Raw genomic sequence first — 25,061 nt, forward strand, 5'->3', positions numbered from 1 at the left:
GAATATGATTTGACGACTATGGTTTGACAACTTGGACTGACTACTACGACTTGACGACTACCACATGACGACTTTGAATTGACAACTATGACTTGACTAATATGATTTGACAACTATGAATTGACGACTATGACTTGATGATTATGACTTGACGAATATGATTTGACGACTATGGTTCGACGTCTATGACTTGACGACTACGACTTGATGACTATGACTTGACGACTATGATTTGACGAATATGATTTGACAACTATGACTTGACGAATATGACTTTACGACTATGATTTGACGAATATGATTTGACAACGTTGACTATAACTTGACGACTATGACTAGATGCCTATGAATTGACAACTTTGACTCGCCACTATGACTTGACGAATACGACTATGACTTGATGACTTGACGAATATTATTTGACGATTAAGACTTGACAATAATGACTTGACGACTATGATTTGACGAATATTATTTGATGACTACGACTATATTTTGACGGCTATGACTTGACAACGTTGACTGACCACTATGACTTAACGACTACGACTATTACTTGATGACTATGGCTGACCACTATGACTTGACGACTATCAATTGGCGCATACGATGTGAAGACTACGACTTGACGACTATGTTTTGAGGATTATGAATCATTTTATCACATCCACTTACAAAGACTCTATGTTATTCTCAAATTTTTTATTAAGCACATTTCTATACATTTTAAATGAATATTTACTCATAAAGCACTTATTTAGAACACATCTCAACTTACCCAGATTATTTGAATCTATGTATCTAAACTTCCCTTCAATGAATTCTATTATTTTGTTTATTTCCAAATCAATTAAATTGTTCATAAGTTCTTAAAGATTACAAACAATTGTTATTACTTACACACTTACAAGCGTTAATTTACTGAAATTCAATCATCAAATAAACAATATTTAATCGTCTAAGACCACACACATATTGCAATGCCTAAGCAATTTTATAGCTAAATTGCAATTTGTTAGATAAATACAAAAAATTTTACGCTAAATTACTTATTTTTGCAATACAAACGGAAACATCAGCAGCAATGTCAATCAAAAACAAACAAACAAATACGATCAGTAAGTAATTTAACCACAATAATATTGTACAAATACTCGTACTATAGATCACACTAATTGAAAACTGATCTTTTTTGAAAAATGACTCAAAACATCAGCAGAGAAGCAGCCAACAACAAAATGCATTAACGCGTGTCGCGTTCACATGATTCTCAAATTGAATTTCATGTTCTAAACGTCACGGCTCATTAACGATTTTAAACGCGATTTTTGTTTTTTTTCATTAGATTTTTTGAGTTTTTGTTGTTGGTGTATAAAATGAATTTAATTTAGAAAAAAACATTAATTTTTTTAGTCGTTTTTTTTAAGTTTTATTTTCAATTGTAATGCTGTTGGCGCCTTTGAAAAATATTTCAGTTGAACACCAAAGAAAACACATACATTTCTGATTGTGCGTTAATTTAGAAAAACAAAAAAAATATTCAGAGTGAGGGTTCACAAATCTATTTAGAGGAATAAACAGCAAAAAAATGTTTGCAAAAATAACAAATAAAAGTAAAGTATTGTAGTGTAGAGTAGAGTAGCTAAATTTAGCACAAGTTCATTGAACTACAGATGAATTGAAATTGAAATTAAAGTAAATTTAGCAGAAAATGTATTTTTTATTTGCCATAAATTTAAAATTCACAACTATTCAAAAGCGGGGTGAATATTTGTGAATATTTTAAATTTTTGTGGTTTTGTTTTTCTTTGGAAAATAAGCTGATGATGCCCAGCAACAATTTGCAACTGCTGTTAGTATTTTAAAGGAAGTACTCGTGCGTTGTGAAAATAATATGTTTTTAAAAATAATATTTGCTTAGAAAATTTATGTAATTTTGTAAAGAAAATAACATTAGCAATATATGTACATAAATTTGAAAATACAAAATTTTACAACCAAATAACAGAAACAATAAAACCAAATACTGAGTTTTATTAATTTCAGTTTAAAATCAAATAACACTCTAGTTGAAAAAAAGATTGGTAATAATTATTTCTTTGTACAATTATAATTTGTATAATTATAAATGTTTATTTTCCCCCATTCCCTCAATTCATAACAAGGAAACTTGAAAATATCGTATTCCCATTTATAGCCTAAACTATTAGTCAACTTAAGAAAATGTCATTTCATTTTTATGACACTTTTGTAAATCAATAAACTTTGTTCAATTTGTAAAAAAAAAATAGTTTTGTAAACAATTGCTTAAAATAAACAAACATAAAAAAGCTTTAAATTTAATTAATGATTTGTTTAAATTTCAATTTTTTTTATTTGTTTATAAATAACTATTGCAAATAGAAATTCGAAGCTAGACATTGATAAACATACAATTGATTTTAAGTGCCTACAAAGCAAATACATTTAATATTCGATTTCAAATAAAAACAAATACGCAATGGAGACGAATAAACGTTTCAAATGGATATGCAGGCATATCACAGTAGATCATAGAATTTTCCTGCAGTCCATTTAGTTTGACAACTAGCGCATGTGCTAAGCAGGGTGTCAATTGACGCATTTGGATTACAGTGAGAGCAATAGCTGGTCCAAAGTAGCCAACGCATTTACTAGCTACCTAACTGTATGAGTGCTAATTGACCTCAAATAGTCATTTAAAAATACATTTGATATATAGTGCAATAACCGATTGTTTGTATCCAAAACTTCCTCTAACAACTCTCCAATAGATTACTTGTGGTGGGTAAAATAACCCCTTTTTAAGGCGCAGTACAAAATAAACATTTAACATTTAGGTTACTTAGAGGCACTTAAGTAGCAATTGACTTTATGGGATGTTAGTATACTTAAGCAAAAGGAAAATAAACTGTATGAATAATCTATCACCACAATTGATATATTTTGGCTCATTTGACACGAATGTGTTATTTGTAGTGCAGAGTCAATTGATTACTTTATACATCCCATGTAATCTAGCGTGAAATGTCACTTAGGTGTCTCCAAGTAATCTAGAGTGTAGTCAATTTAAACGTAAATTTTGTACTGCACCAGTTTTACAAATTACTTAACCCATAGTAAACCGCTGTCAAAAATACTATTGAAAGTCATTTCAAATACATATAAATTAGACAATAAACATTGTATTGAGTATATGACTTAAAAATTAGGTTTTGTTACCATTTATTACCTTCGTAATATTCGGGAAGTTTTGCTTTACTTCTTTAATTTGAAAAAAGTGCCGTTGAAGCACACCGATTGCTCACCAAAGCTGATGGTAAATGTGTTCCATCGGTTTCAACTTGCGAGAGATGTTTTATGCGGTTCAGAAGTGCTGATTTTGACACGGAAGACAAATATCGCCCATACCAGCCAAAAATGTTTGAACACCAAGTATTGGAAGCATTACTCCATGAAAATTGTTGTCAAACTCAACAAGAGCTTGCAAAAATCATTGACAGCTACTCAATCAGTAATTTCAAAATGTTTGCAAGCAGCAGGATTCATCCATACAAATTGAAACCAGAAACCTTGAAACACGATTTTTCATGTCTGAAATGATGTTTGAACGATATAAAAGAAAATCATTTTGCACCGAATCATTACTTGCGGTGAAAAATGGATCCATTACAATAAGCCGAAGTGTAAGAGATCGTAATAAAAGCCCGACAAATCAGCCGAATCGACACCAAAGCCAAAAATCTATGGACAGACCATCACATGGAACCTGTACCGAACGCAACTGATTCGTTTGAAGCGAGCATTTCCCAAAAAACGCCCAGAATATGAGGCCAGATATAATATTTCATTATTACAATGATCGGCCACATGTTGCAATACCTGTTAAAATCAATTTAGAATGAAGTAGTTGGGAAGTTATGCCGCACCCGAATTAGAGTTTTTCTTTTCCCGGGAAATCGGAATTAATTTTGAAATTTCACACAATTTCCCGCGATTTCAAGATTGAAAATTTTGCGGAATTCCTGGGATTTCCCCTCCCGGAAAGATGGAAAAATGTGATATCTAACAATGGCCAATACTTTGAATTAATTTATATTGTACAAATGTTTCAAAATAAATGCTAAAAATTAGAAAAACTCCCTCATTTTGAAAATTGTTTTCAACATTTACATAATATTTAATTTTTTGGAAAATATTGATAAACAAAATATCGTTAGCTTAGTACGCAAACGTAACAAGTCCACTTTTGATTGAAATTAAGATTTTGATGCAGAAAGATAGTAAAACATAAGGTACATATTTTGCAATAAAAAATTTCGTTATTTTGTTTCTAACTGATGATTTTTCAGAGATACGCAAAAGTGCTAACTCCACAAAAAAAATAATAATAAGAAAACATGCTAAGTCCAGCAAAAAGCATTGAATATGCTATTTAAATCTACGTTTTCAATACTATTTGCTATAATACTTTGAAGATTAACATTTTTCGATGTAATCTCTATAGTATGGTTACACAATTCACTGTAAAATAAAAATAAATTAAATTTTGAAGAAATAGTAATAAAAAACAAATTTATTTAAGATTTTGAGTTATTTTCCTTTACAGCAATGAAATAAGACTGTTTTTTGTTATGTATTTAAATAATATAAAATAATAAAACCAATTTGTAATATAATAAAACGAGAAATTAAAATTTATTATAAGAAAATGTGCTAAGTCCAGCCAAAAAACACAAAATCATAAAAATCAAAAGAGCTAAGTCCGTAAAAATGGCTTCAGTTTCTAAAGTCATTTCAATTATTTTATTTTTTCAACTGATACTTAAAGCCAACAGATCATAGGAGAGAACTGCGTTTACAGATCTGCAGAATATTGAAAGCAAAAAAAAAAGATAGAACGTTTTTTGTCTCTCCTATAAAATTCAAAAAATGGGACTTGGCAGGTTTGCGTACTAAGCTAACGATATGTAATTTCTAAATATTATACGATTTTGCTCAATATTTTAGCATTTGGTTTTTATAGAACAATTTTAGACCTTAAAAAAAGTCCATAGTCCTCATTGAAATAGTAGCAGAAATCTACAGATATAATCTGGATCTTTGGTAGAAATATTTTACTTTGCTTAATATTCTTTAAATCGTTCAATGTTTCAGCAATATGATTGCAACATATAATTAACAATAGTTTTACAAATTGTCCGTTAGCTTAAAAAAATATTCGACCGAAACTTTTGAAAATTATTTTGGAAACTCAAACATTTGATGACAACTATATTAAAAGCTATTAAATATCATATTAAAACCTCATTAAATGCTTTATCTCTCCATATCATTGAAATCATATTGTCTGCACATTTACTTTCATTTGATTTTTAAAATTCAACCATATTTTGATTTTCAAAATTCAATCGTACCATAATAATTGGCTTTAATCACACATCTGTCTCCTGTCTTTTGTTTTGTTTAATTAACTATCATTTTCCATTATTCTTCTCATTTTATCCATTTACAGCGAATCATAAGCAATCATTACAATCACCCCATTCATCAAACATCTCACATATGGACCCTACAGCATCATTACACGCCAGCGAGGCGGACTCTGCAACACCGGTTAAGTTGTCCCTGTATCCCGGAGAATCTGAACTATTGGCCCCGGCTTATGAGACCACCGTGAAACCGTTAAATAAACAACCGGGTTTTATGCAAAAGTTACGCGATTTTAATTGGCGCAATGATTCAACTAAATTACGTGAAAAATTTTATTTTGAATATTATTCTAAGGAAAAGTTTACGGGTATGTGTGTCTTAAATTTTTATTTGGAATGAAATTGCATTATGTGTTTTTTTCTCTCTCTTGATTTTATTTTAAATATAATTTTCCCCATAAAACGATTGAATTGTTAAATTTATACCCAGCCACCCACACACAGCATGTGGAATATTATTCCGACAATTTTATGTTGGAGAGTATTTTCTAACACCTAATATTTTTGTTCTTTTTAATCTAAACATTAAATTAAAACTTTTTTCCAAAAAAGTCTTAAAATCTAATTAAATTTGTAGATATGGCTCATTTCAGTTATTAAATGCATTTTAATATTTAAGTGTTAGAGTATGTTTTTTTATGAAGAACACCGCCTTTTCCAAACAAAATTCAAATGATTTATATAAAAAAGTGATGGTAAAAGACAACTATTTTCACCTTTCAAATAAGCCGCCTTGTTAATGCAGCTCTTCATGTCATGTCTTTGACACTGTATCTTTTAAAAAAGTTTACTTTTAAATGTTATCATCAAATTATGTTTCTTTTTATAGCAGACATTTCATTTTAAAAGCAATCTTCTTTATCTGTCTTTTTTCCACCTGTTGTTCTAAATGTTTATTTTTGATTTAAATTTTTCTTTTCTATTTTTTAAAAAAAAATTTCAATTAATTAAATTGTTTTGTGTTTAATTTATTTCCGCATTATTTTCAATTCAAATTTGAATTTATTTTTGTTTATAATACACAATTTTTGCATTTTTTTTTTTTAAATTAACAAATAATAAATAAAGTATAGCCCGTATATTCGAATTAAAATTAAATATTACGTAAACTAATGTTGGCTGGTGAATTTATTAACACATTCAATTTACAATATTAAGAATTTAATTGTACATTTGGCATGGAATTTCTAGTCGTACCGAAAAATTAAACTAACAAATAACTATCACCCACTAAAATAAATTTAAAATTTAAATTAATACGTATAGAAATTATTTAAGTTTTTAGAAAAAATACAAAAAAATGCTAAAATTTGCACGTTTTACGTTTCCTTTTTGGGGTAATTTATTGACAATAAACGTCAAATATAAATGGATGCTTTATTATTCATTTAATAAAATGTTTGACGTGATTTAATACAACTTAAATTTGTAAAGTCCAATCGAATATTCGGATATTGAATATGTCATAGTAAAGGCAGTACTGAAGCTAATATTCTCCACATCAGCATTCAATTCTAAATAAGGTTGGCTACAAATTAAAACGGATGATCTCAATAAGCTCAATTGTGGAAAATAAAACATTGTATTTTCATTATTTGAAATTATTTACAGAATAACGGAAAGGGTTTTTAAAGGTAACGGTATTTTCTATTATTTCGGTAACGGTTTTAGAGCTAACGGTAGCCAACATTGCTTAAAAATTATGATGCCAATATTACAAGACAATTTAAGAGTCGTGCAGAGTCGTAAAGTTTTCTAAAAACCGAACGAATTAAAAACCACGGCTTCAGTCTTAAAAGATTTAAAACCGATCGGTTCATTTTTGGACTCTTTGGTTAAACATATTGGTTGTATGACAAAAAAATGCGGTATTTTTTCAAATTTATTCAAAGCATTGACCATTGTTAGCTATAACTTTTTCCCATCTTTCTGACAACATATGGATTCCGAACAAAAAAAGAACTGCTCATCCTTTGAGGCCAAGAAAGAATCAAGTCCGGTATTGTCTTGATTCATTCCAAAGTGAAGCGTATCCTAGATAGAGCTTTCTGTATCGATCAATACAAATAATAGTCAGACGGACTATTAGACGGTTTCATGTCTGGCCGCATATTCTTGTCGTTTTTCGGCCAATGCTCGCTTCAAACGAATCAGTTGCGTTCGTAACAAGTTCCCTTTGATGGTCTGGTCAGATTTCATATATACTGGACCCTTTTGCTCCCACCAAATACAGCGAATTACCTTAGCGCAATGGACATTTGGCTTTGGTGTCGATTCGGCTGGTTGATCGGGCTTCACATACGATCTCTTACGCTTCGGGTTACCGTAATGGATCCATTTTTTATCGCAAGTAATGCTTCGAAGCAAAAATTATTTTCTCTCAATCATCATTTCGTTTTCAAGGTCGCTCTTCGTATGATACCCAATTTCCCTACTTTTGGATGAAACTTGCTGCTCACAAACGTTTTGCAATTGCTGCTTGACTAGCTTCCAATCATTTTGCAAGTTATTGTTGAGTTTTACAACAATCTTCATGGCGTAATGCCTCCAATTCATGGTCTTCAAACATTTTTGGATGACCTGGGCGATCTCTGTCTTTCATGTAAAAATCACCATTTCTAAACTGTACAAACATTCATTCGCGCTTTAAAACCGCTGAAACACATTCGCCATAAGCTTTGGTGAGTAATCGGTTTGCTTCAGCTGCACTTTTTTCAATTTAAAGAAGTAAAGCAAAACTTTCTGCATATGCCGAGACAAAACTAGACATTTTCAAAGCAGAAAAAAACCTTGTTGTTTACACTAAGGAGTGAGATCGAAAAATTCTTAACATACATATATGTTTATAAAAAAGAAACCACTAAACTTACAGCTTTAATTTTTTTTTTATTTGATTGAAATTATTATTACAATTTACAAAAAAAATTATTTTTATAGTTTTAATCACTAGTGATGAAATTTTGAACCTTTTTCGGAAACCCTTCCATTAACGTTTTTATAGTGCTTTCTGTCACTTTGCTCGAACATGTAGTCCATCTCCGTTTAAAATCTACCACACTTTTGGACACCTTTTTTGTACTCTTCAATTCTCTTTTAACAAGAGCCCAATATCTCTCCACTGGCCTTAGCTCCGGGCAGTTTGGAGGATTTGCCTCTCTTGGTACAAATACCACATTATTGTTCTTGTACCACTCAAGGGCTTGTTTGCCATAGTGACAGGATGCCAAGTCAGGCCAAAAATAAGTGGACACATTATGAAGTCTTATGAATGGAAGCAGCCTTTTTTGTAAACATTCCTTGATGTAAATTTCGGTATTTATAGAGCCCGTTGTAACAAATGAGTGGCTTCTTTTGCCGCAACTGCATATTGCTTGCCATACCAAGAACTTTCTGGGAAATTTTGTCTGCTTTTGGGTCCTAAACTTTTCTTCAACATTCCCTCGAGCATCAGCAACATAAAATTTTTGACCTGGAAGTTGCGAAAAATCTGCCAGAACATACGTTTCGTCATCCATTATGCAGCAAGAATATTTTTTTATAAAACTTGACTTCAATTTCCGTGCTCTGTTTTTGGCCTCTAAATTTTTAGTAGCGTTCCTGTCAGGAACTTTTTGAGCCTTGTATGTTTTTAAACCTGCATTAGCTTTAACTTTTCGTACCAAATAGTCCGAGCACTGAGCTAACCGGGCTGCTTTCCTACCGGATGTGTTGGGAGCTCTTTTGAAAATGCGTTCTATTTTTTTGGCTTTAGAAACATCATGTGGACCATTCCTTCTACCTGAACCAGGTTTTCTATCAACTGACAAGTTCTCCCGGTACTGTTTAATAACATTGGAAACAGTTTGACGGCAGACCTTTGTATGCTTGGCCAACTTTTTGTAAGACCAAGTTGGGTTTTGTTGAAAATATTTAATAATTTCAGTACGCACTTTTTTCTGGTCACTCATTTTAATCAGATTAACAAAAAAATTAATATAATTGACATTACACATAATAACTGACATGTTTTTCAAAGGTAACTTGATCAAAAAAAAATTCAAATAATACTTGGGTTAAAAAATGTAATGAAAAACGTGTGTTAAGAATTTTTCGATCTCACTCCTTATAATGTTCATAATTTTTACCGGCAAGCAGCTGACACACAACTACCCAGGCGAATGGTTTCTTGAGTATAAAGACCGGCTCTAGTTCTAAAATTTTGTATAAAAGGATCCTGTTAATTTACAAAGGTTTTTCATTCTTAGAAGAAAATTTACAACTTTTAAACTGCTGCTAACCTAACTTCTTAACATCATCTAGATCAGTGATCGCAATTAATTATTTTAACGAGTTTCAATTACATTTGAGTTGTGTACTTCTGAGTAATCGATAGCGATCGGCTACGAGTGCCGACCATTGCTCTAGATCAATGATGTTCATTTCATTGTGCTTTCGCGCTGAGTAACAACACACATATTCTTATTCTCTTTAAAAGAGCGTAACAAATGTCTCATTTTTTCAGAAATTCATTAAGCATTGTTGTTGGTTGGTTTTTGGACGAAGCATAGCAAACACATGCGTTTCATTTACAATTGAACACAAAACAACAAAGTCAGAAATAAATAAAAAATTTTAGAGAATTTCGGTCGTATAATGTGTATTCTTTTATTTCCTTAAAATTTAAATTACATTTATTTAATAAATTGTTTATATCTAGCAAAAATTCTAAATCTAAACATTCTTTATTTTGTTCTTATTTTAAGTGTTTGACATTATGTTTGCTGGGTAGCTCTCTCACCAATACATCTTCATTTTTCTTTTTGAACATCACTGCTCTAGATCAGCGAAATGCAATGAGCTCTCAAATGAGCTCTCTTGTTTTTATTTTCACATGTACGCAAGCACACACATTGTATAAAAACAGTCAGTCTCGCATGAGCATTGATAGAAGCAGGTTGTGTTACGCTTTTATGCTTGTTTATTTCATTATTTCAGCTTGTTGTTTTTGTTTTTGCCAGAGAATAATTCTCAACTCATACAACTACAATATCTAAAAACTGTAGTGGTGTGAGTTTGCATTTCGCTGCTCTAGATCAGTGATGTTCAAAAATTAAAATGAAGATATTTGGTGAGAGAGCTACCCAGCAAACATAATGTCAAACACTTAAAATAATAACAAAATGAAGAAAGTTTAAATTTAGAATTTTTGTCAAATAAAACCAATTTATTAAATGAATATAATTTAAATTTTAAGTAAATGAAAGAATATACATTATACGGCCGAAATACTCGCAAATTTTTTATTTATTTTTAACTTTGTTTTTTTTGTGTTCAATTGTAATTGAAACGCGTGTGTTTGCTATGCTTCATCCAAAAACCAACCAACAACAATGCTTATTGAATTTCTGAAAAAATGAGACATTTATTACGCTCTTTAAAAGAGCGTAACAAATGTGTTTAAATTTTTCAAACAATTGTTGTATGGCGTGAACATCGCTGCTCTAGATTTAAGTACATTTTCATTAAACAACAAGTAAGAGTTTTTTTATCAGATTTTACCTATTTTCAATAACAAATTTTGTTGAATTAACATTATTCAATAGACATTTATGTATGTATCATAGAGTTATAATCCGGGAAGATATTTATATGGGTCCTAGGAGAAATCATTGAATGATTCTTACAATTTTCAACACAAATTATAGGAATAACGTATTCAAGTCATTTTCTGAGAGGGATCTTGTATGTGGACTAGGGACAAATGTTGCCCGATTTTTGCCATACTTTACAGTATAATTTCAGAGTACTTAGAACTATTTTGTGCAAATTTTTATCAAGATTGCCGCATAATCAACATATTTATGACTGCTCAAATAGTATTCCGGGGGAATATTTTGTATCTAAGTGAAATCATAGACCGATATTGCCCATTTTCAATACCAAACACACCTTGCCAACAGAGAGTATTTATTAAATCTATAATTAATTCAAAGAAATTCCACAAACTCCTGCGAAGTTGTCTAACGATTGTGTTGGTGGTCTATTGTAAGCAAAGGCATCTTGCCGGACAAGTGATCATGCACAAGTGATCATTCAAAATTGAAACCACTCAGCCATGAGAGATGCCTTTGGCTGCCACAATCCCTTGCACTTTCAATCTCCGATTGACCAACACCATATCGATAATTTGTTCAATTGTGTCGGATGTAGAGACCTCAACTGGGCGTCCAGAACTTTTAGTAACTTCCGTGCTTTAATTTTAATGAACCGCCCTATAATTATTTTATAAAAAAATTATTATTTTTAACTACTATATTTTTTGATCCGCATCACTACTTTTTGTTCGTTACAAACGATACTGATGTGCTAAAAACAAAATGTTCCTAAGACTAAGTTTTGTTAAAATTGAATGTAATTAATTAAGTAGAAGTCTTACACAAGCCTTAAACAATAACATTTTATTACCAAAATTTCCAAAGAAAACAAATCTCAACTTCTTAGAAACTACCTATTAACCGTAATTTATTTAAAATTTCATTACATTTTCAGTGATTTTATGCACAAAAAACTGAAATTAATTCAAGAGTAATTAACCCATTTTTCACTACATTGGTCTTATTATTTCAACAGATCACAAAAGTTCATTACCACCACTATTTGAGTGTTCCAGTATTACAAAAATAGAATACATTTCAATTAAACGAAAAAAACCAACTAAGTACGCCAGCACACTCTCTTTTTTTAAAAAAACTACTACAACAACTGGTGAAAATAGAGTAAACTAAATGTACTGTAAAGTAAATAAAAATATGCCAAGCACGTGGGCACCCTACTTACGTATGTATGCCCCAGCACATACTCACATTACTCACACTCAATTTATCCAACACTCATTCGCCTTCCTAATCATCACAGAAGCCAGCAGAGTCATGCAAAACTTGGAAATTCAAATCTTAAACCAAATCCAAAAGATATAAAAATAGAAAACAAACACAAAAAATATATTCAAGTAACAGTACTCGTACTGAAACAAACAACTGCCAGTAGTCGTGGTCATAAAAAAAAAATCAAGAAAATCCAAAAAAAAAAACTATAAAACACAAAATAATATAAAATGAAGTGACTAATGCTACTGGAAAGAGTTTAATGATCTTTTAGAAGCAAAACTATAAACAATGAAATAAAAATCGAGGTGGGTTTTCAAAACTGGAAAAATTATACTCGTGCTTTAATGAATGAGACTGTAGCTATGCTAGCAAATATTTAAAAAAAATGTAAATATTGATTTTAAATATTTGCTGAATGCAATTAAATATAAAGCACACCCCAGCATTGCTATAAATATTTTAACTTTAAGTGCGAATGTTTTTTATTGAAAGTATGTACTTTTTTAAACACATCATATAATTTATTTTATAGTTTCAAACAATTTACTGAATACAAATCAAGTTTAATTTCGCACAATGATCTAATTCTTTCACTTCAACTATATCATTAACACATTAAACAGATTTTTTCAGAAAATAACTGTAAATTTAATTAATTTATTTCTATTTAGAATCACTTACCGATTATTTCACTTCTTTAGGTTGAATATCTGAAATTAAATTAGAGAAAAATTTATTATTAACAAGTAAGAGAGCTATATTCGGCCGAATCTTATATACCCTTCACCAAATTATACTTCAAAATTTAAATTTTAAATATTTTTAGGTAAACAAAATTAATTTTTTTTCCAAAGTTGTTTTTTTTAAATTTTTTTTGTTTTTTCAAAAAAAAACTTTTGGTAAAAAAAAAAAATTGGGTTAAAAAATATTTTTTCCGATTTTGAAACATTGTAGGTCCAACTTACTAGGTCTTATATATGTCGTTGCAAAGGTCTTTGAAATATTTATCATTAGATATCCATATTTTCTATATTAATGAGTAATCCAGATATAGGTTAAAAATCGAGGTTGTCCTGGTTTTTTCCTTATATCACAGTTATTTGTGGACCGATTTTCTCGATTCTAAATAGCAGCCGAGCCGGAAGAATTCCGGAGATATTGATGTATGAATCGTGTATGTAGATTATTTGAAAGATGATTTCAACAGACAGACGGACATGGCTTAATCGACTCCGCTATCTACAAGGATCCAGAATATACTTTATGTCAGAAAATTATATTTTGGAAATTACAAACGGAATGACAAACTTATATATACCCTTCTCACGAAGGTGAAGGTATAAAAATATAACAGTATTTTGTGTTCCTAATAAAAGAAAATACTGGATTTTATAATATCGAAGTTATAGTAGAGTAGTGGTTGTGGAAAGGAACTAACACTAGTGGCTGGTTACTTGAAACTAAAGATCGCTTCTAGTTCTAATACTTGGTAAATGGTGTTCTTTATAGAGACGGAGAACTTTAAATTGAAATAAAACAGAGGAAAACTTGTTTAATATCCATCCAATTGTCTTTATTAAATCAAGCTGTATTCACTTCGCAGTAAATCAGGCTGTATTTCGGCAATAACGCGTCAAATATTCGCTCACAAGTGCGTCAATATTTTCTGGTTTATCCCTATAGACCTGGGATTTTACATATCACCAGAGAAAATAATCTAATAGCGTCAAATTATATGAACAAGGTGGGCAGTTAACAGGGGGTTTATTGTGTAATTCGATTCAAACAGAAAATCAATCGAATTTGTATGCTTTATACATGGAAATTCGAAATTGTTTTCTTTCGAATCGAATTACTCAATAATCCCTCAGGTCCATTTCTTGAAATTATTCGTTCGCCAAATTTTTATATCAATTTCAAGAATGGACCTGTGTGACATGTAATACCATCCTACTGAAATCACATGTCTGTAATGCCTTCCAATTGAAGCACGAACATGTTAGTAAGCTCGTCTCAATACCGCTCACCATTGACTGTAACATTCTAACCATCGTTATTTGGGAAGACATATGGACCAATGATTCCAACGACCCGTAAACCGCACCAAAAGTTGAATTTTTTTTTTGGATGTGATTGTGATTCGACAATGTCTTAAGTGCGGCAATCTATTTATTGCCATATTAATTTAAGCAAAAATGTGCTTCATCACTACACGCAGGGAAAAAATATAATTGGGCTTGGTTACTGTAACCACTTAAATAGTGTTACAAGATTTTTAACAATATTATAGTCACAGTAACTATTTACATGATTGTGGTAACCATAATATGGTTAATTTATGATTCACATGATTGTATCAACCATATATATGGTTACAGTAAACAAATATATGTTTGTGGCAACCATATTTATGATGAATTTTATCATAATATGTTGTTCTCAGATTATGATAAGCTTTAAGCCGAGAGCAACATAATATGATGTCCTTCATCATATGATTGGTTGTCACAAACATATATTTGTTTACTGTAACCATATATATGGTTGATACAATCATGTGAATCGTAAATTAACCATATTATGGTTACCACAATCATGTACATGGTTACTGTGACTATAATATAGTTAAAAAATTTGTAACAATATTGAAATGGTTACAGTAATCATGCCCAACTATATTTATTATAATTGAGGATCAATAGCAATGTTTACTTCGGCCTTCTCCAAATGTACGACTCGAACGATGATCATGAGGCTTCAATTCCTTTACCAAACCAAATTAACAAACTGCTATTTTAACATGGCGTTTGTCCCTCTTAGATGAAAATTTAAACCTTTTTGACAGGTCCCTGAATTTAGTTCTGTTTTCATTACTGTTTTCATTACTGATCAATTAGATTGAATTTCATTGATAAGTTGTCTATATTTTAGTGTATTGTTTTCACAAGTAACGGAACCAAAATATTCCAAATAATAAAAAACATATTTGACAGTAATCTTATCTGGCTGTCAGTGTTTTTTTTTATTATTCAAATGTATGTTGAAATCAAATTAGAAAGCATTCACAAGCATACCTTGTAATTAGTTAATTCAGATTGAGCTTAATTCACTAAAACATTAATTCAGAATTTAAAAAAAAAATGCGAACAATTCATTGCATAAATCCAAGCCCAAACAAATTATTTAGCTTCAAAGATTTGTAACTATTAGAATATAATATATTCATAATGGAATTAAATCCTAAGAATATTTATTCAGAGCTTCAAATATTTAATTAAATTTTAGAGAGAAGTAGTGCTTTTGACATTGAAGACAAAGATCGCTCAGGCGAGCCAAAAAAGTTTGAAGATAATAAATTGGAGGAGACATTACTCCATGAAGATTTTTGTCAAACTCAACAAAACCTTGCAAAATCATGGGGAACTACTCAACCAGCAATTCTAATACGTTTGGAAGCAGCAGGATTCATCCAAAAGCAGGGAAATTGGGTACCATATGAATTGAAGCTGAATGACCTTAAATAACAATTTTATATGTCTGATATACTGCTTGAACCCTATAAAAGAAAATCATTTCTGCACTGAATCATTACTTGCGATGAAAAATGGATACACAACGATAATCCGAAGCGTAAGAGATCGTATGTGAATCCAAAATCAATGGCGCTAGGGTAATGCTCCATATTAAAGGGTACTAAATATGGAACTAATTATGAGCTGCTGAAAGCTGGCCAGCATTGGCTGAAAAAGACCAAGAATATGCGGCCAGACATGAAACCGTAATATTCCATCATGACAACTATTTAGAATGAAGTGGTTGGGAAGTTTTGCATCAACCACTCTATAGTCTATATATTTGTTTCGATCGATGCCGCACGATCTCTATGAGATACGCTTCACTTCAGAACAGAGTATCCTAAATTGTATTGATTCCTTCCTGGCCTCAAAATTCATATGTTGCCAGAAAGATTGGAAAAGGTCATAGCTAACAATGGCCAATACTTTGAATAAATTTATACTGATCAAATGTTTCAAAATAAAAGCTAAAAATGTCCAAAAAAATACGCATTTTTAAGACATATTGTGTGTAGAACTTTTTTTTAAACTGTTTCAAAATCTAAACTTTATTATCTTTTAAATGCTTACTGCATATATAATGGCTATATAGCGAATTAATTACTATATTCATCAAGATTCAAAACTCACAGCATTTCTATTAAACATTATAAATAATGGTTAAAAAGTAATTTTAACTTATACTGTTAAAAAAAAATTGGCGACACTCTGCTTCTTAAGTTCATTTTAATAAAATGTTTTTGCCAACCAACTATTAGCAATAATTCGATCAATAGACAAGGCTTACAATAGTATTCCATTAATGTCATTCTTCATTACATTCCATTCCATTTCAAAATACAAATTTAACAAGAAAAATTAAATTTATTAAAATTCCCATAAACAGCTTGATGAAATAAATGTTAGTTGCTATAAAAAATCTACATAAAATGACAGATAACACTAGAGCAAATGCAAGTAGTAAAACATTCCAGGAAAATTAATAGAATAAAAAAAGTGTTTTTTTCTAATAAGAAAACAATTAGAAAAAGGCTATTTGAATGAGAAGTGAAACCTCACATGAAGTGGAGAAAACACATAGAAATTATGATTGAATTTAACACCATCAACAATTGTTTTAAATTATAAATGATGGCCTTTCAATTAGTTTTAAAAGCGACTATACGCACGCACAAATTAATTTAAACTTAATGGAAATAAAATTGTTTGCAATGTTCTAATGTTTTTAATAAATTTCTTTTTTTTCTATTTACAGGAGGCCAGCTTAAAACGAAAAATGGCCAAAAATATGTGTTTAATGGCAGACCGTCGGGTATATTTGTATCGAAAACTTGTGCCACATTTACCGCGATTATCACAATTTTGGCCATCATATTTACCATATTGATAACGTATTTCGTGACAGTCAACACTATGCCACAAAGGTAAGGTTTACTTTTCATTCTTTAAATAAATTATGACTCAAAGAAAACAACCTAAAAATAATGTAAAAAAGGCATGTTTGTATTACAAATAAAAAGAATATAAAGAGAAATGACCTTTTCAGTTGTAAACCAAATAAATCATTTATTTTAAAAGCATTTGTTGGCTTACATACAGTACAGCCTTGGTCTAAAATCAAAATTAAACGGAAATGGAAATCAATTTTTATTTTTACCTAACAGTTTTTAGTTTTTCTTTTTTTTGAAATCATTTAATTTCTTAAGGAGTGTTAAAATCAGTATTTAGTAACCTCCATTTCACACTTTCACTTTATTAAGGAGTGTTTTAGACACACTAAATAAACTCTACAATAATATTTTCTATCCTTTACTCTTTCCAGTTGCACAAATGGCCATAATTTACAAAATTCTCTACAAGCACAACCTCAAAATATTAGTCCCATAGCAACAGCCAGTATGTTGGGCATGCCCATGCCAAAATCAAAATATGATACCAAACCCGCTCCCGTAGGCGATATACCACCCGATAATGATATATTCGGCGAGGATCAAGGCAAATTTAACGATCGCAAACTACAGTTATTCGATGGTTGGTTGCCGTTACATTACAAGTAAGTACAAGTCGGTCAGTCAGCTATTACTGCTGGTCTCATTAATTATTTTACAAATTTTTACACAATAATGTTTATTTGTGGTAAATAATAGAAATAAGTTTACATGTGAGTAAGTAAGTTGTGGTTTTTGTTTGTTTTACATGTTAACCTAAATTTTTCTACATTAACTACATACACTCGTATGAAATGTATTTGTTTTAAATGAAAACAAAAATGTTTGTTTCCTGTCACATTACACAGCTGTCAGTTTGTTATCCTAATGTTATATGTTGATTTAAAGTCAAATTTTAAGTAGCTGTGGAGTGTTGGAAATACGTAAATTATTAAATGCACCAAATATGTTGCCAAGTCAAGGATTTGGAAAATTTTGTATGCTATATAATGTTTGTTAAAACTCAAAAAGTTATTAATTTTCAAGAGAAACCCAACTCAATGACTCTTAAATGTAAAATCATAGAGAAACATAGAGCGGAAACTTGAAAAAAACTCAAACAAAAAAATGGCTCAAAATAATCACACATACGAGTGTGCTTTTTGTTTTCACATACTTTTATCTACTAATACATTCTCACCACTTAGATTTCTGATAACTGAGTTAGGTCTTTGACAGGAGAGTTTCCGCTCTATGTCTATTCTCTATGTGTAAAAGCTTTTAAGTTTTCTGCATTTGTGTTTTACATACTTTACATATTTCAAATCAAAAATTAAACACTTTTCTGATATCCTTATGCTTTCACTTAATGCTTTAAACACATAGACTAAAGGATGCTACACGACTACACGACTACAAAAGCCGTTGGCAGCAATCGTCGCTCTGTAGTTAGCTTCCTAATTATATTGAAAACGACAGCAACATCGTAACCAGCTGACATTGTTGTTGAAATACTTATTTCAATGGCGAAACTTTCAATTAGTTAATTTTTCATATGACTTAAAAACGGTGAATTTTTTAAAATGTTTAGCTTTTATTTTGAAACATTTGTACAATATAAATTTATTCAAGGTAGTGGACATTGTTAGCTATGAACTTTTCCCAACTTTTTCACAAAATATGTATTTAGGGCCAAAGAACTGCTCATCTGTTGAGGCCAAGTACGAATCAAGCCAATTTCGGATACAGAAGCACGGTTTGGACTATAAATAGGGTTACTGTAACCATTTCAATATTGTTACAAGTTTTTTAACTATATTATAGTCACTGTAACCATTTACATGATTGTGGTAACCATAATATGGTTAATTTATGATTCACATGATTGTATCAACCATATATATGGTTACAGTAAACAAATATATGTTTGTGACAACCATTCATATGATGAAGGACTTATCATATTATGTTGCTCTCGGCTTAAGGCTTATCATAATCTGAGAACAACATATTATGATAAAATTATTCATCATAAATATGGTTGCCACAAACATATATTTGTTTACTGTAACCATATATATGGTTGATACAATCATGTGAATCATAAATTAACCATATTATGGTTACCACAATCATGTAAATAGTTACTGTGACTATAATATTGTTAAAATCGTGTAACACTATTTAAATGGTTACAGTAACCATGCCTAATTATATTTTTTCTCTGCGTGTAGAAAGGACCCTTTGACTCTCATCAAATACAGAGCTTTACCTTAGAGCCATGGATATTTGGCTTTGGTGTCTATTCAGCTGTTTGACCGGGCTTCACATACGATATCTTACGCTTAGGGTTATCGTAATGGATCCATTTTACACCTCAATTAGTGATTCGGTGCAAAATCGTCTTTCAAGGTCTCCCAGCTTCAATTTCTATTGTATCTAATTTCCTTGCTTTTGGATGAATTCTGCTGCTTGCAAACGTTTTGAAATTGCTAATTGAGTAGGTCCTAATGATTTTGCAGGCTCTTGTTCAGTTGGACAACAATCTTCATGGAGTAATACCTCCAATTCTTGTTCTTCAAACTTTTTTGTCTGGCCTGGGCGATCTTTGTTTTCCGTGTCAAAATCAGCACCAAACCATATCTCGCACGTTCAAACCTATGGAACACATTAACCACAATCTTTGGTGAGCAATCGGTGTGCATCAGCTGCACTTTTTTTAAAATTTAAGAAGTAAAGCTAAACTTCCCAAATATGACGCTTTGTTGCTACAAAATTCGACATTTTGGAAGCAAAAAACTTTGTTGTTTACACTATAATGTTATGCAATGTTAATGCATTTATAATATTTAATGTGTTTGACGTTATTTTTTGTTAAATAAAATATTTTTAGCTCTCATTTACATACATATTTCATATTTCTCATTACGTAGCTTACGAAACTAGAAATTAGTTTAAGTTGGCTACAGCGGCAACAGTGGTCAAGTAGCCATGTAGCTGTGATGGCTCCAAAATATTCGTCTTCATAAAAACGTGTGTATTTAAATTTTGACAGATTGTGATGGATATCCTGCTGTATTCTATGTGATTAAAGCACTCATTATTCTAAAATTCAGAAAAATCAACTTCAATGAATAGATAAAGAATTTTAATCGAAGTGTTTTTGATTGAAACACACATATCTTTTGAATTATTTACTTAATGGTTTCAAATAACTCTCCTTTCTCAATTGTTCTGTTTTTGTTTATTAATAATTTAAAATTATTCAGCAGACAACCTCAAAAACTAAAATAAATAAAATATCTTAGATCTTCAACCGCAAATTAACATATATCAGAATACTCAGCTGTCAAACAATGTAATCAAATACAATGCAATTTATAGAACTTATTATATCATCACCTCAAACGCCAACACTTATTGTAACTACATAAACAATACCACAATTATTGTAATTATTGCGGCTCTAAAACCCACCTTAAATGTTGCTAAAAAGTTTAATTGTCTGAAAAACAGGCAGCAAAAAAAAAGCTGAGCCAGAAACAATAACAATTTAATTAAAATAGTGACAAAACACAGGTTTTGTGTAAAAATTGTTGTATTAAGTAAATGTAAGTACATGTATTTAACAATGTAATTTTTGGTGAAAAACAAGAGGCGCAAACATTACACACATTTTCGAAATAATGAGCTAAAGTAGGTGCAAGCAATTTAACATGTGCTTTAAAGTAAGAGCACGAAGCGAAATGTTTTCATTTGCGTAAAATAAAGTAGATGACATATTGCCTGCAAAAAGTTCTAGGTGTAATATTTAGCAACTCTTTTAATTGATCATTGGAAAGCCTTTTTCATCGTTACATGAAATAGCAATGTATACCCAAATATCTCTTCTGATTCCGAAGTTATCACAAATGAATAATGAAAGACTAAAAATATTGTCTGGAACCATTAAGGCTATCTCGGAACAATTCATACTAAAAGACCCCAAACAGAGCATTCAAAAAGTGGTTGCATAGAAGAGTCCCGGAATTTTATATTTTCTGAAAATCATTACAAATTATTTTGTCTTATCCTTCATGTATTCATGGGGATACATTTCCCTCAATATAGGCAAATTCGATTTTTTTAATACTCAGCCTCAGAAGATGTTTATTTTCATATTATACCAAGTCTTCTATTGTTTCGATATTCTATTTCATATCTGATATAGTTTGTACATATCTTGTAGAGATAATTAATATATAATGTCCTCGAATTATAAATTGCTTCCCTCATCATCTGAAGTCAACTTATTCAAGTGTGTAACCAGATATTTCCTTGATCAGTTTTACATCTTACATAATGACGCCTTTGAGTATTGGCTTCTCAGTCTGGTCAGTGTTATTTGCTCTTTCAATTGAAATGATTTATGAATCTTTCGGTTATTTTGTGACTTTAAAAATAAAAGTCCATCTAAAACAGTTATCTTTTAACGTTAAAATAAAAGATCGAATTAAACTCTTAAAAAGAGAGTTTTAATTTGCCGTCATAAAATATAACTCATTTGAGGAGTTTTATTTTATTTTTCCCGTAAGAAAAATGATCTGATCAGCGGCAAGCATTACAATTTGTAAAGCACCTTGCATTGCAATTGAATAAATCGTCATTAAAATAAAAACAAGTTTTTATTTTAATTGTTGTTGTTTTTTTTTTCTTAAAAATTAAATATCAGATAGACTCAATAAAAAAGATACTGAAATAAAGAAGGAAATGAATTTTATTTTCAACTCCTCAAATGAGTTTTATTTTATGACGGAAAAAATAAAACTCCTGAAATAAAACCCCTGAAATGAGTTTTATTTTATGACGGCTAATTAAAACTCCCTTTTTAAGAAAAATAACTATTAATATGAGATCGTTTTTTTTAGATCATCATAGATTTCGAAAGAGCACGAATCTATTGTATAGGTCTCCGTTGACTCAAACATGGAGAGTTGTTGAGTTCAAATTTTTTGGATAACCATTATTTACTGTCCTTAGAATCTTTAGAAAGGCTTTGTGTTCTACTTCTTCTACTTTAAATCAGTTATGTCAAAATGCTTAAACTATTGAACCTAAAAGATTTCGAATGTTTATTTAGTTTTTTAAACCTGTTTAAAGCAGAGATATAACTGTTATAAGAAATATCTAAACAAATTTAGCCATAACTGTTATATTGTATTTGTTTCTTTAAATAATAGTTATTCTCAATGAAAATAAGTTTTGCTTTTCAATAAGTGTATATTTTTTCATAATAAATATTTTTTTTTCACTGCTCATAACTGTTATTTTTGATTTTTATGTTTTTACGTTGCCTTATAAGAGTTATTCATAATAAATATTTTTTTACGTTACCTAATAATAGTTATTTATAATAATTATTTTTTTTCGTTACTCATAACTTTTATTTGCGATTTAAATTCACCTGAAGTATCCACTTCAACCAATATCCGATTTTCTGATTGACGAATCGACGAATCTAAATACGTCATCGTTGTTCGGAACATCAATTTAGAGAACTTGAAGTGAATTTATCTTCAGAAGATGACAAAGGCAATACATCGCGAGAGTTATTAGCAGCTATAGCTGAAATAGAGAGCTTTAAACCTATGAGACTGGACGTAGAAACCGATTTGTTGCAATATTAGGAAGAGAAAAAGGATACTTTTGCAATTTTTAAATAAATTGGTTCATATTGTTTATGCACTGCGGGCTAAACGGCTTTCTGTTGAAAGAGCATTTTCTGCTTTGCGTATTTTGTTGACTGAGAAAAGGTGCAACTTGGCGGACAATGCGTTTGCTAAAACATTGATTGTGAAACAAAATTCTTCATAATTAAAAAACACACAATAAAAAACATCAATCTCATACCAAGCTTATTTTTTGCGACTTTAAAGGTTAAATTCAATGTATGTACTAATAAAATGCAACCAAGGTGGCGAAAGAAACTTCTTTTGAGTTATGAGCAACGAAAAAAATATATTCTTTAGAATAACTCTTATTAGGCAACTAAAAAACATACAAATTGAAAAAAAAAGTTATGAGCAACGTAAAAAAATATAAATCGAAAATAAAAGTTATGAGCAACGTAAAAAAATATATATTCTGAATAACACTTATTAGGCAACGTAAAAAAATATAAATCGAAAATGAAAGTTGTGAGCAACGAAAAAAAATATTTATTATGAATAACTCTTATTTGAAAACGTAAAAATTATTCATTGATTTATGCCTAACTTTTTCAGACTCAAAAAATTTAATAACAGTTATTTTTGGTCTCTGGTTTAAAGAAATACTACTTGGATGTCTGTTAATTTCCTGGTCACAATATTACATGCGCTTACAAGTTGCAAAGATCCTAGAAGCTAGTCAAAAGCTTATTTAATTGAGCTGTAACTCTTGTGATCTCTGAGTCAAAATGATCGATTGATTATGTTTTTAGAAAATTGTTCGATTTATTACAGCTTTTGGAAGGAATACTACTGGGATTTAAGTGGCTTTTCTCTATATGTAGCTAAGTACAAGAGTATATCTAAAAATATGAATAAACTGTCCATGGCAGGGTGATCCTCCTCTTCCTGATCGAAACTAAAAAATATTGCTCCGCTAGGATTTATATGTATGTCGAATATCAACATTCTAGGTTTTCGGGAAGCTTCAAAAAAGCTTTGCAAGGAAGTTAACTCACATAAATATCCATATGAAATTTTATATAGATTCCATTATGTATGTGATCGAGTCAGTTTTTTAGTTATGCAGGAAACATACTAGAAATAATTCAAAAAGTTTGAAGCACAACAACAATTTGTTTTAACAATCAATATGACTTAATAGCAGACCGTTTGAATCTCCCAAATATTAGAGGAAATAATTCTAATATTCCTAAAAATTTTTTCGTGTCCACACTTTTGTTGTATCTAAAAATTTAATAAATACAATAGTATAGGAGAGTGCATTGTGTAAATGCCACGATTTAAAAATGTTAAATTGTTGTGTATTGTTCTCTCTCTTGTTAGTGTTATTATTGACGATGTTGTTGTTAGTTTTGTTATTTTTGCTGTTCTATTGCTGACATACATTATTGGCAACATGCCACAGCTGTTAATGTAATGAATGCAGCTACTTTGAGCAACACAAACAAAAACTACAGCAGCAACTGAAAACTTTAAGCGCAGGGCGCTAGAAAAAAATTAAATGAAATGTGTATTTTTTCTATAAAGATTTTCTTTGATCGCAATCTTGTTTGCTACATGACTTTTTTCTTTCTTCAAATCTTTGTACGCATGCCGTTGTCAGCTTGGCTGGTTGGCTGGCTGGCTGCATGCAACAGCAGAAAGTAGCAAATAATTATGACATGTGTGCAACATTTGAACATTGGAAATCTATGAACGGAATTTGTTTCTTTCTAATAATACAGATTGAGGATCATTTTTTTTTTGTTACAACATCACAACACAACACGCACGCTTCTCTGTTTATTTAAACAATTATTATTTTTAAGCTTTAGATGTAGAACCGCTTAAATCAACAAAACATGTTGAATTTTTTGTAAGAAAAAAAGCCAGTTAAAATGTTATTGGTAATAGTGGAAGACAAACTGAAACTCATCATCAAACTACAGATCTTACAATAGTTAATAGATGTTATTTGTTGCTGGTTGTCCAT

At 30.4% G+C, this 25,061-nt stretch overlaps 1 protein-coding gene across 6 annotated transcripts in view; it reads left to right on the plus strand.

Annotated features, from left to right (window-relative positions):
• Positions 1 to 25,061, plus strand: part of LOC135964143 (aminopeptidase N) — a 327,697-nt gene that overhangs the window by 289,863 nt on the left and 12,773 nt on the right. For 4 of the 6 annotated variants that reach the window (XM_065516233.1, XM_065516234.1, XM_065516235.1 and 1 more), the window contains 3 exons: positions 5,534 to 5,818; positions 17,207 to 17,375; positions 17,774 to 18,004. In XM_065516233.1, the coding sequence (XP_065372305.1) occupies positions 5,534 to 5,818; positions 17,207 to 17,375; positions 17,774 to 18,004 (685 nt within the window). The remainder of the gene's footprint in view (positions 1 to 5,533; positions 5,819 to 17,206; positions 17,376 to 17,773; positions 18,005 to 25,061) is intronic. The other 2 variants (XM_065516236.1, XM_065516237.1) reach the window with 1 other exon arrangement.

The sequence above is a fragment of the Calliphora vicina genome, chromosome 1 (genome assembly GCF_958450345.1).
Source record: "Calliphora vicina chromosome 1, idCalVici1.1, whole genome shotgun sequence".
In the NCBI taxonomy this organism is placed as follows: domain Eukaryota; kingdom Metazoa; phylum Arthropoda; class Insecta; order Diptera; family Calliphoridae; genus Calliphora; species Calliphora vicina.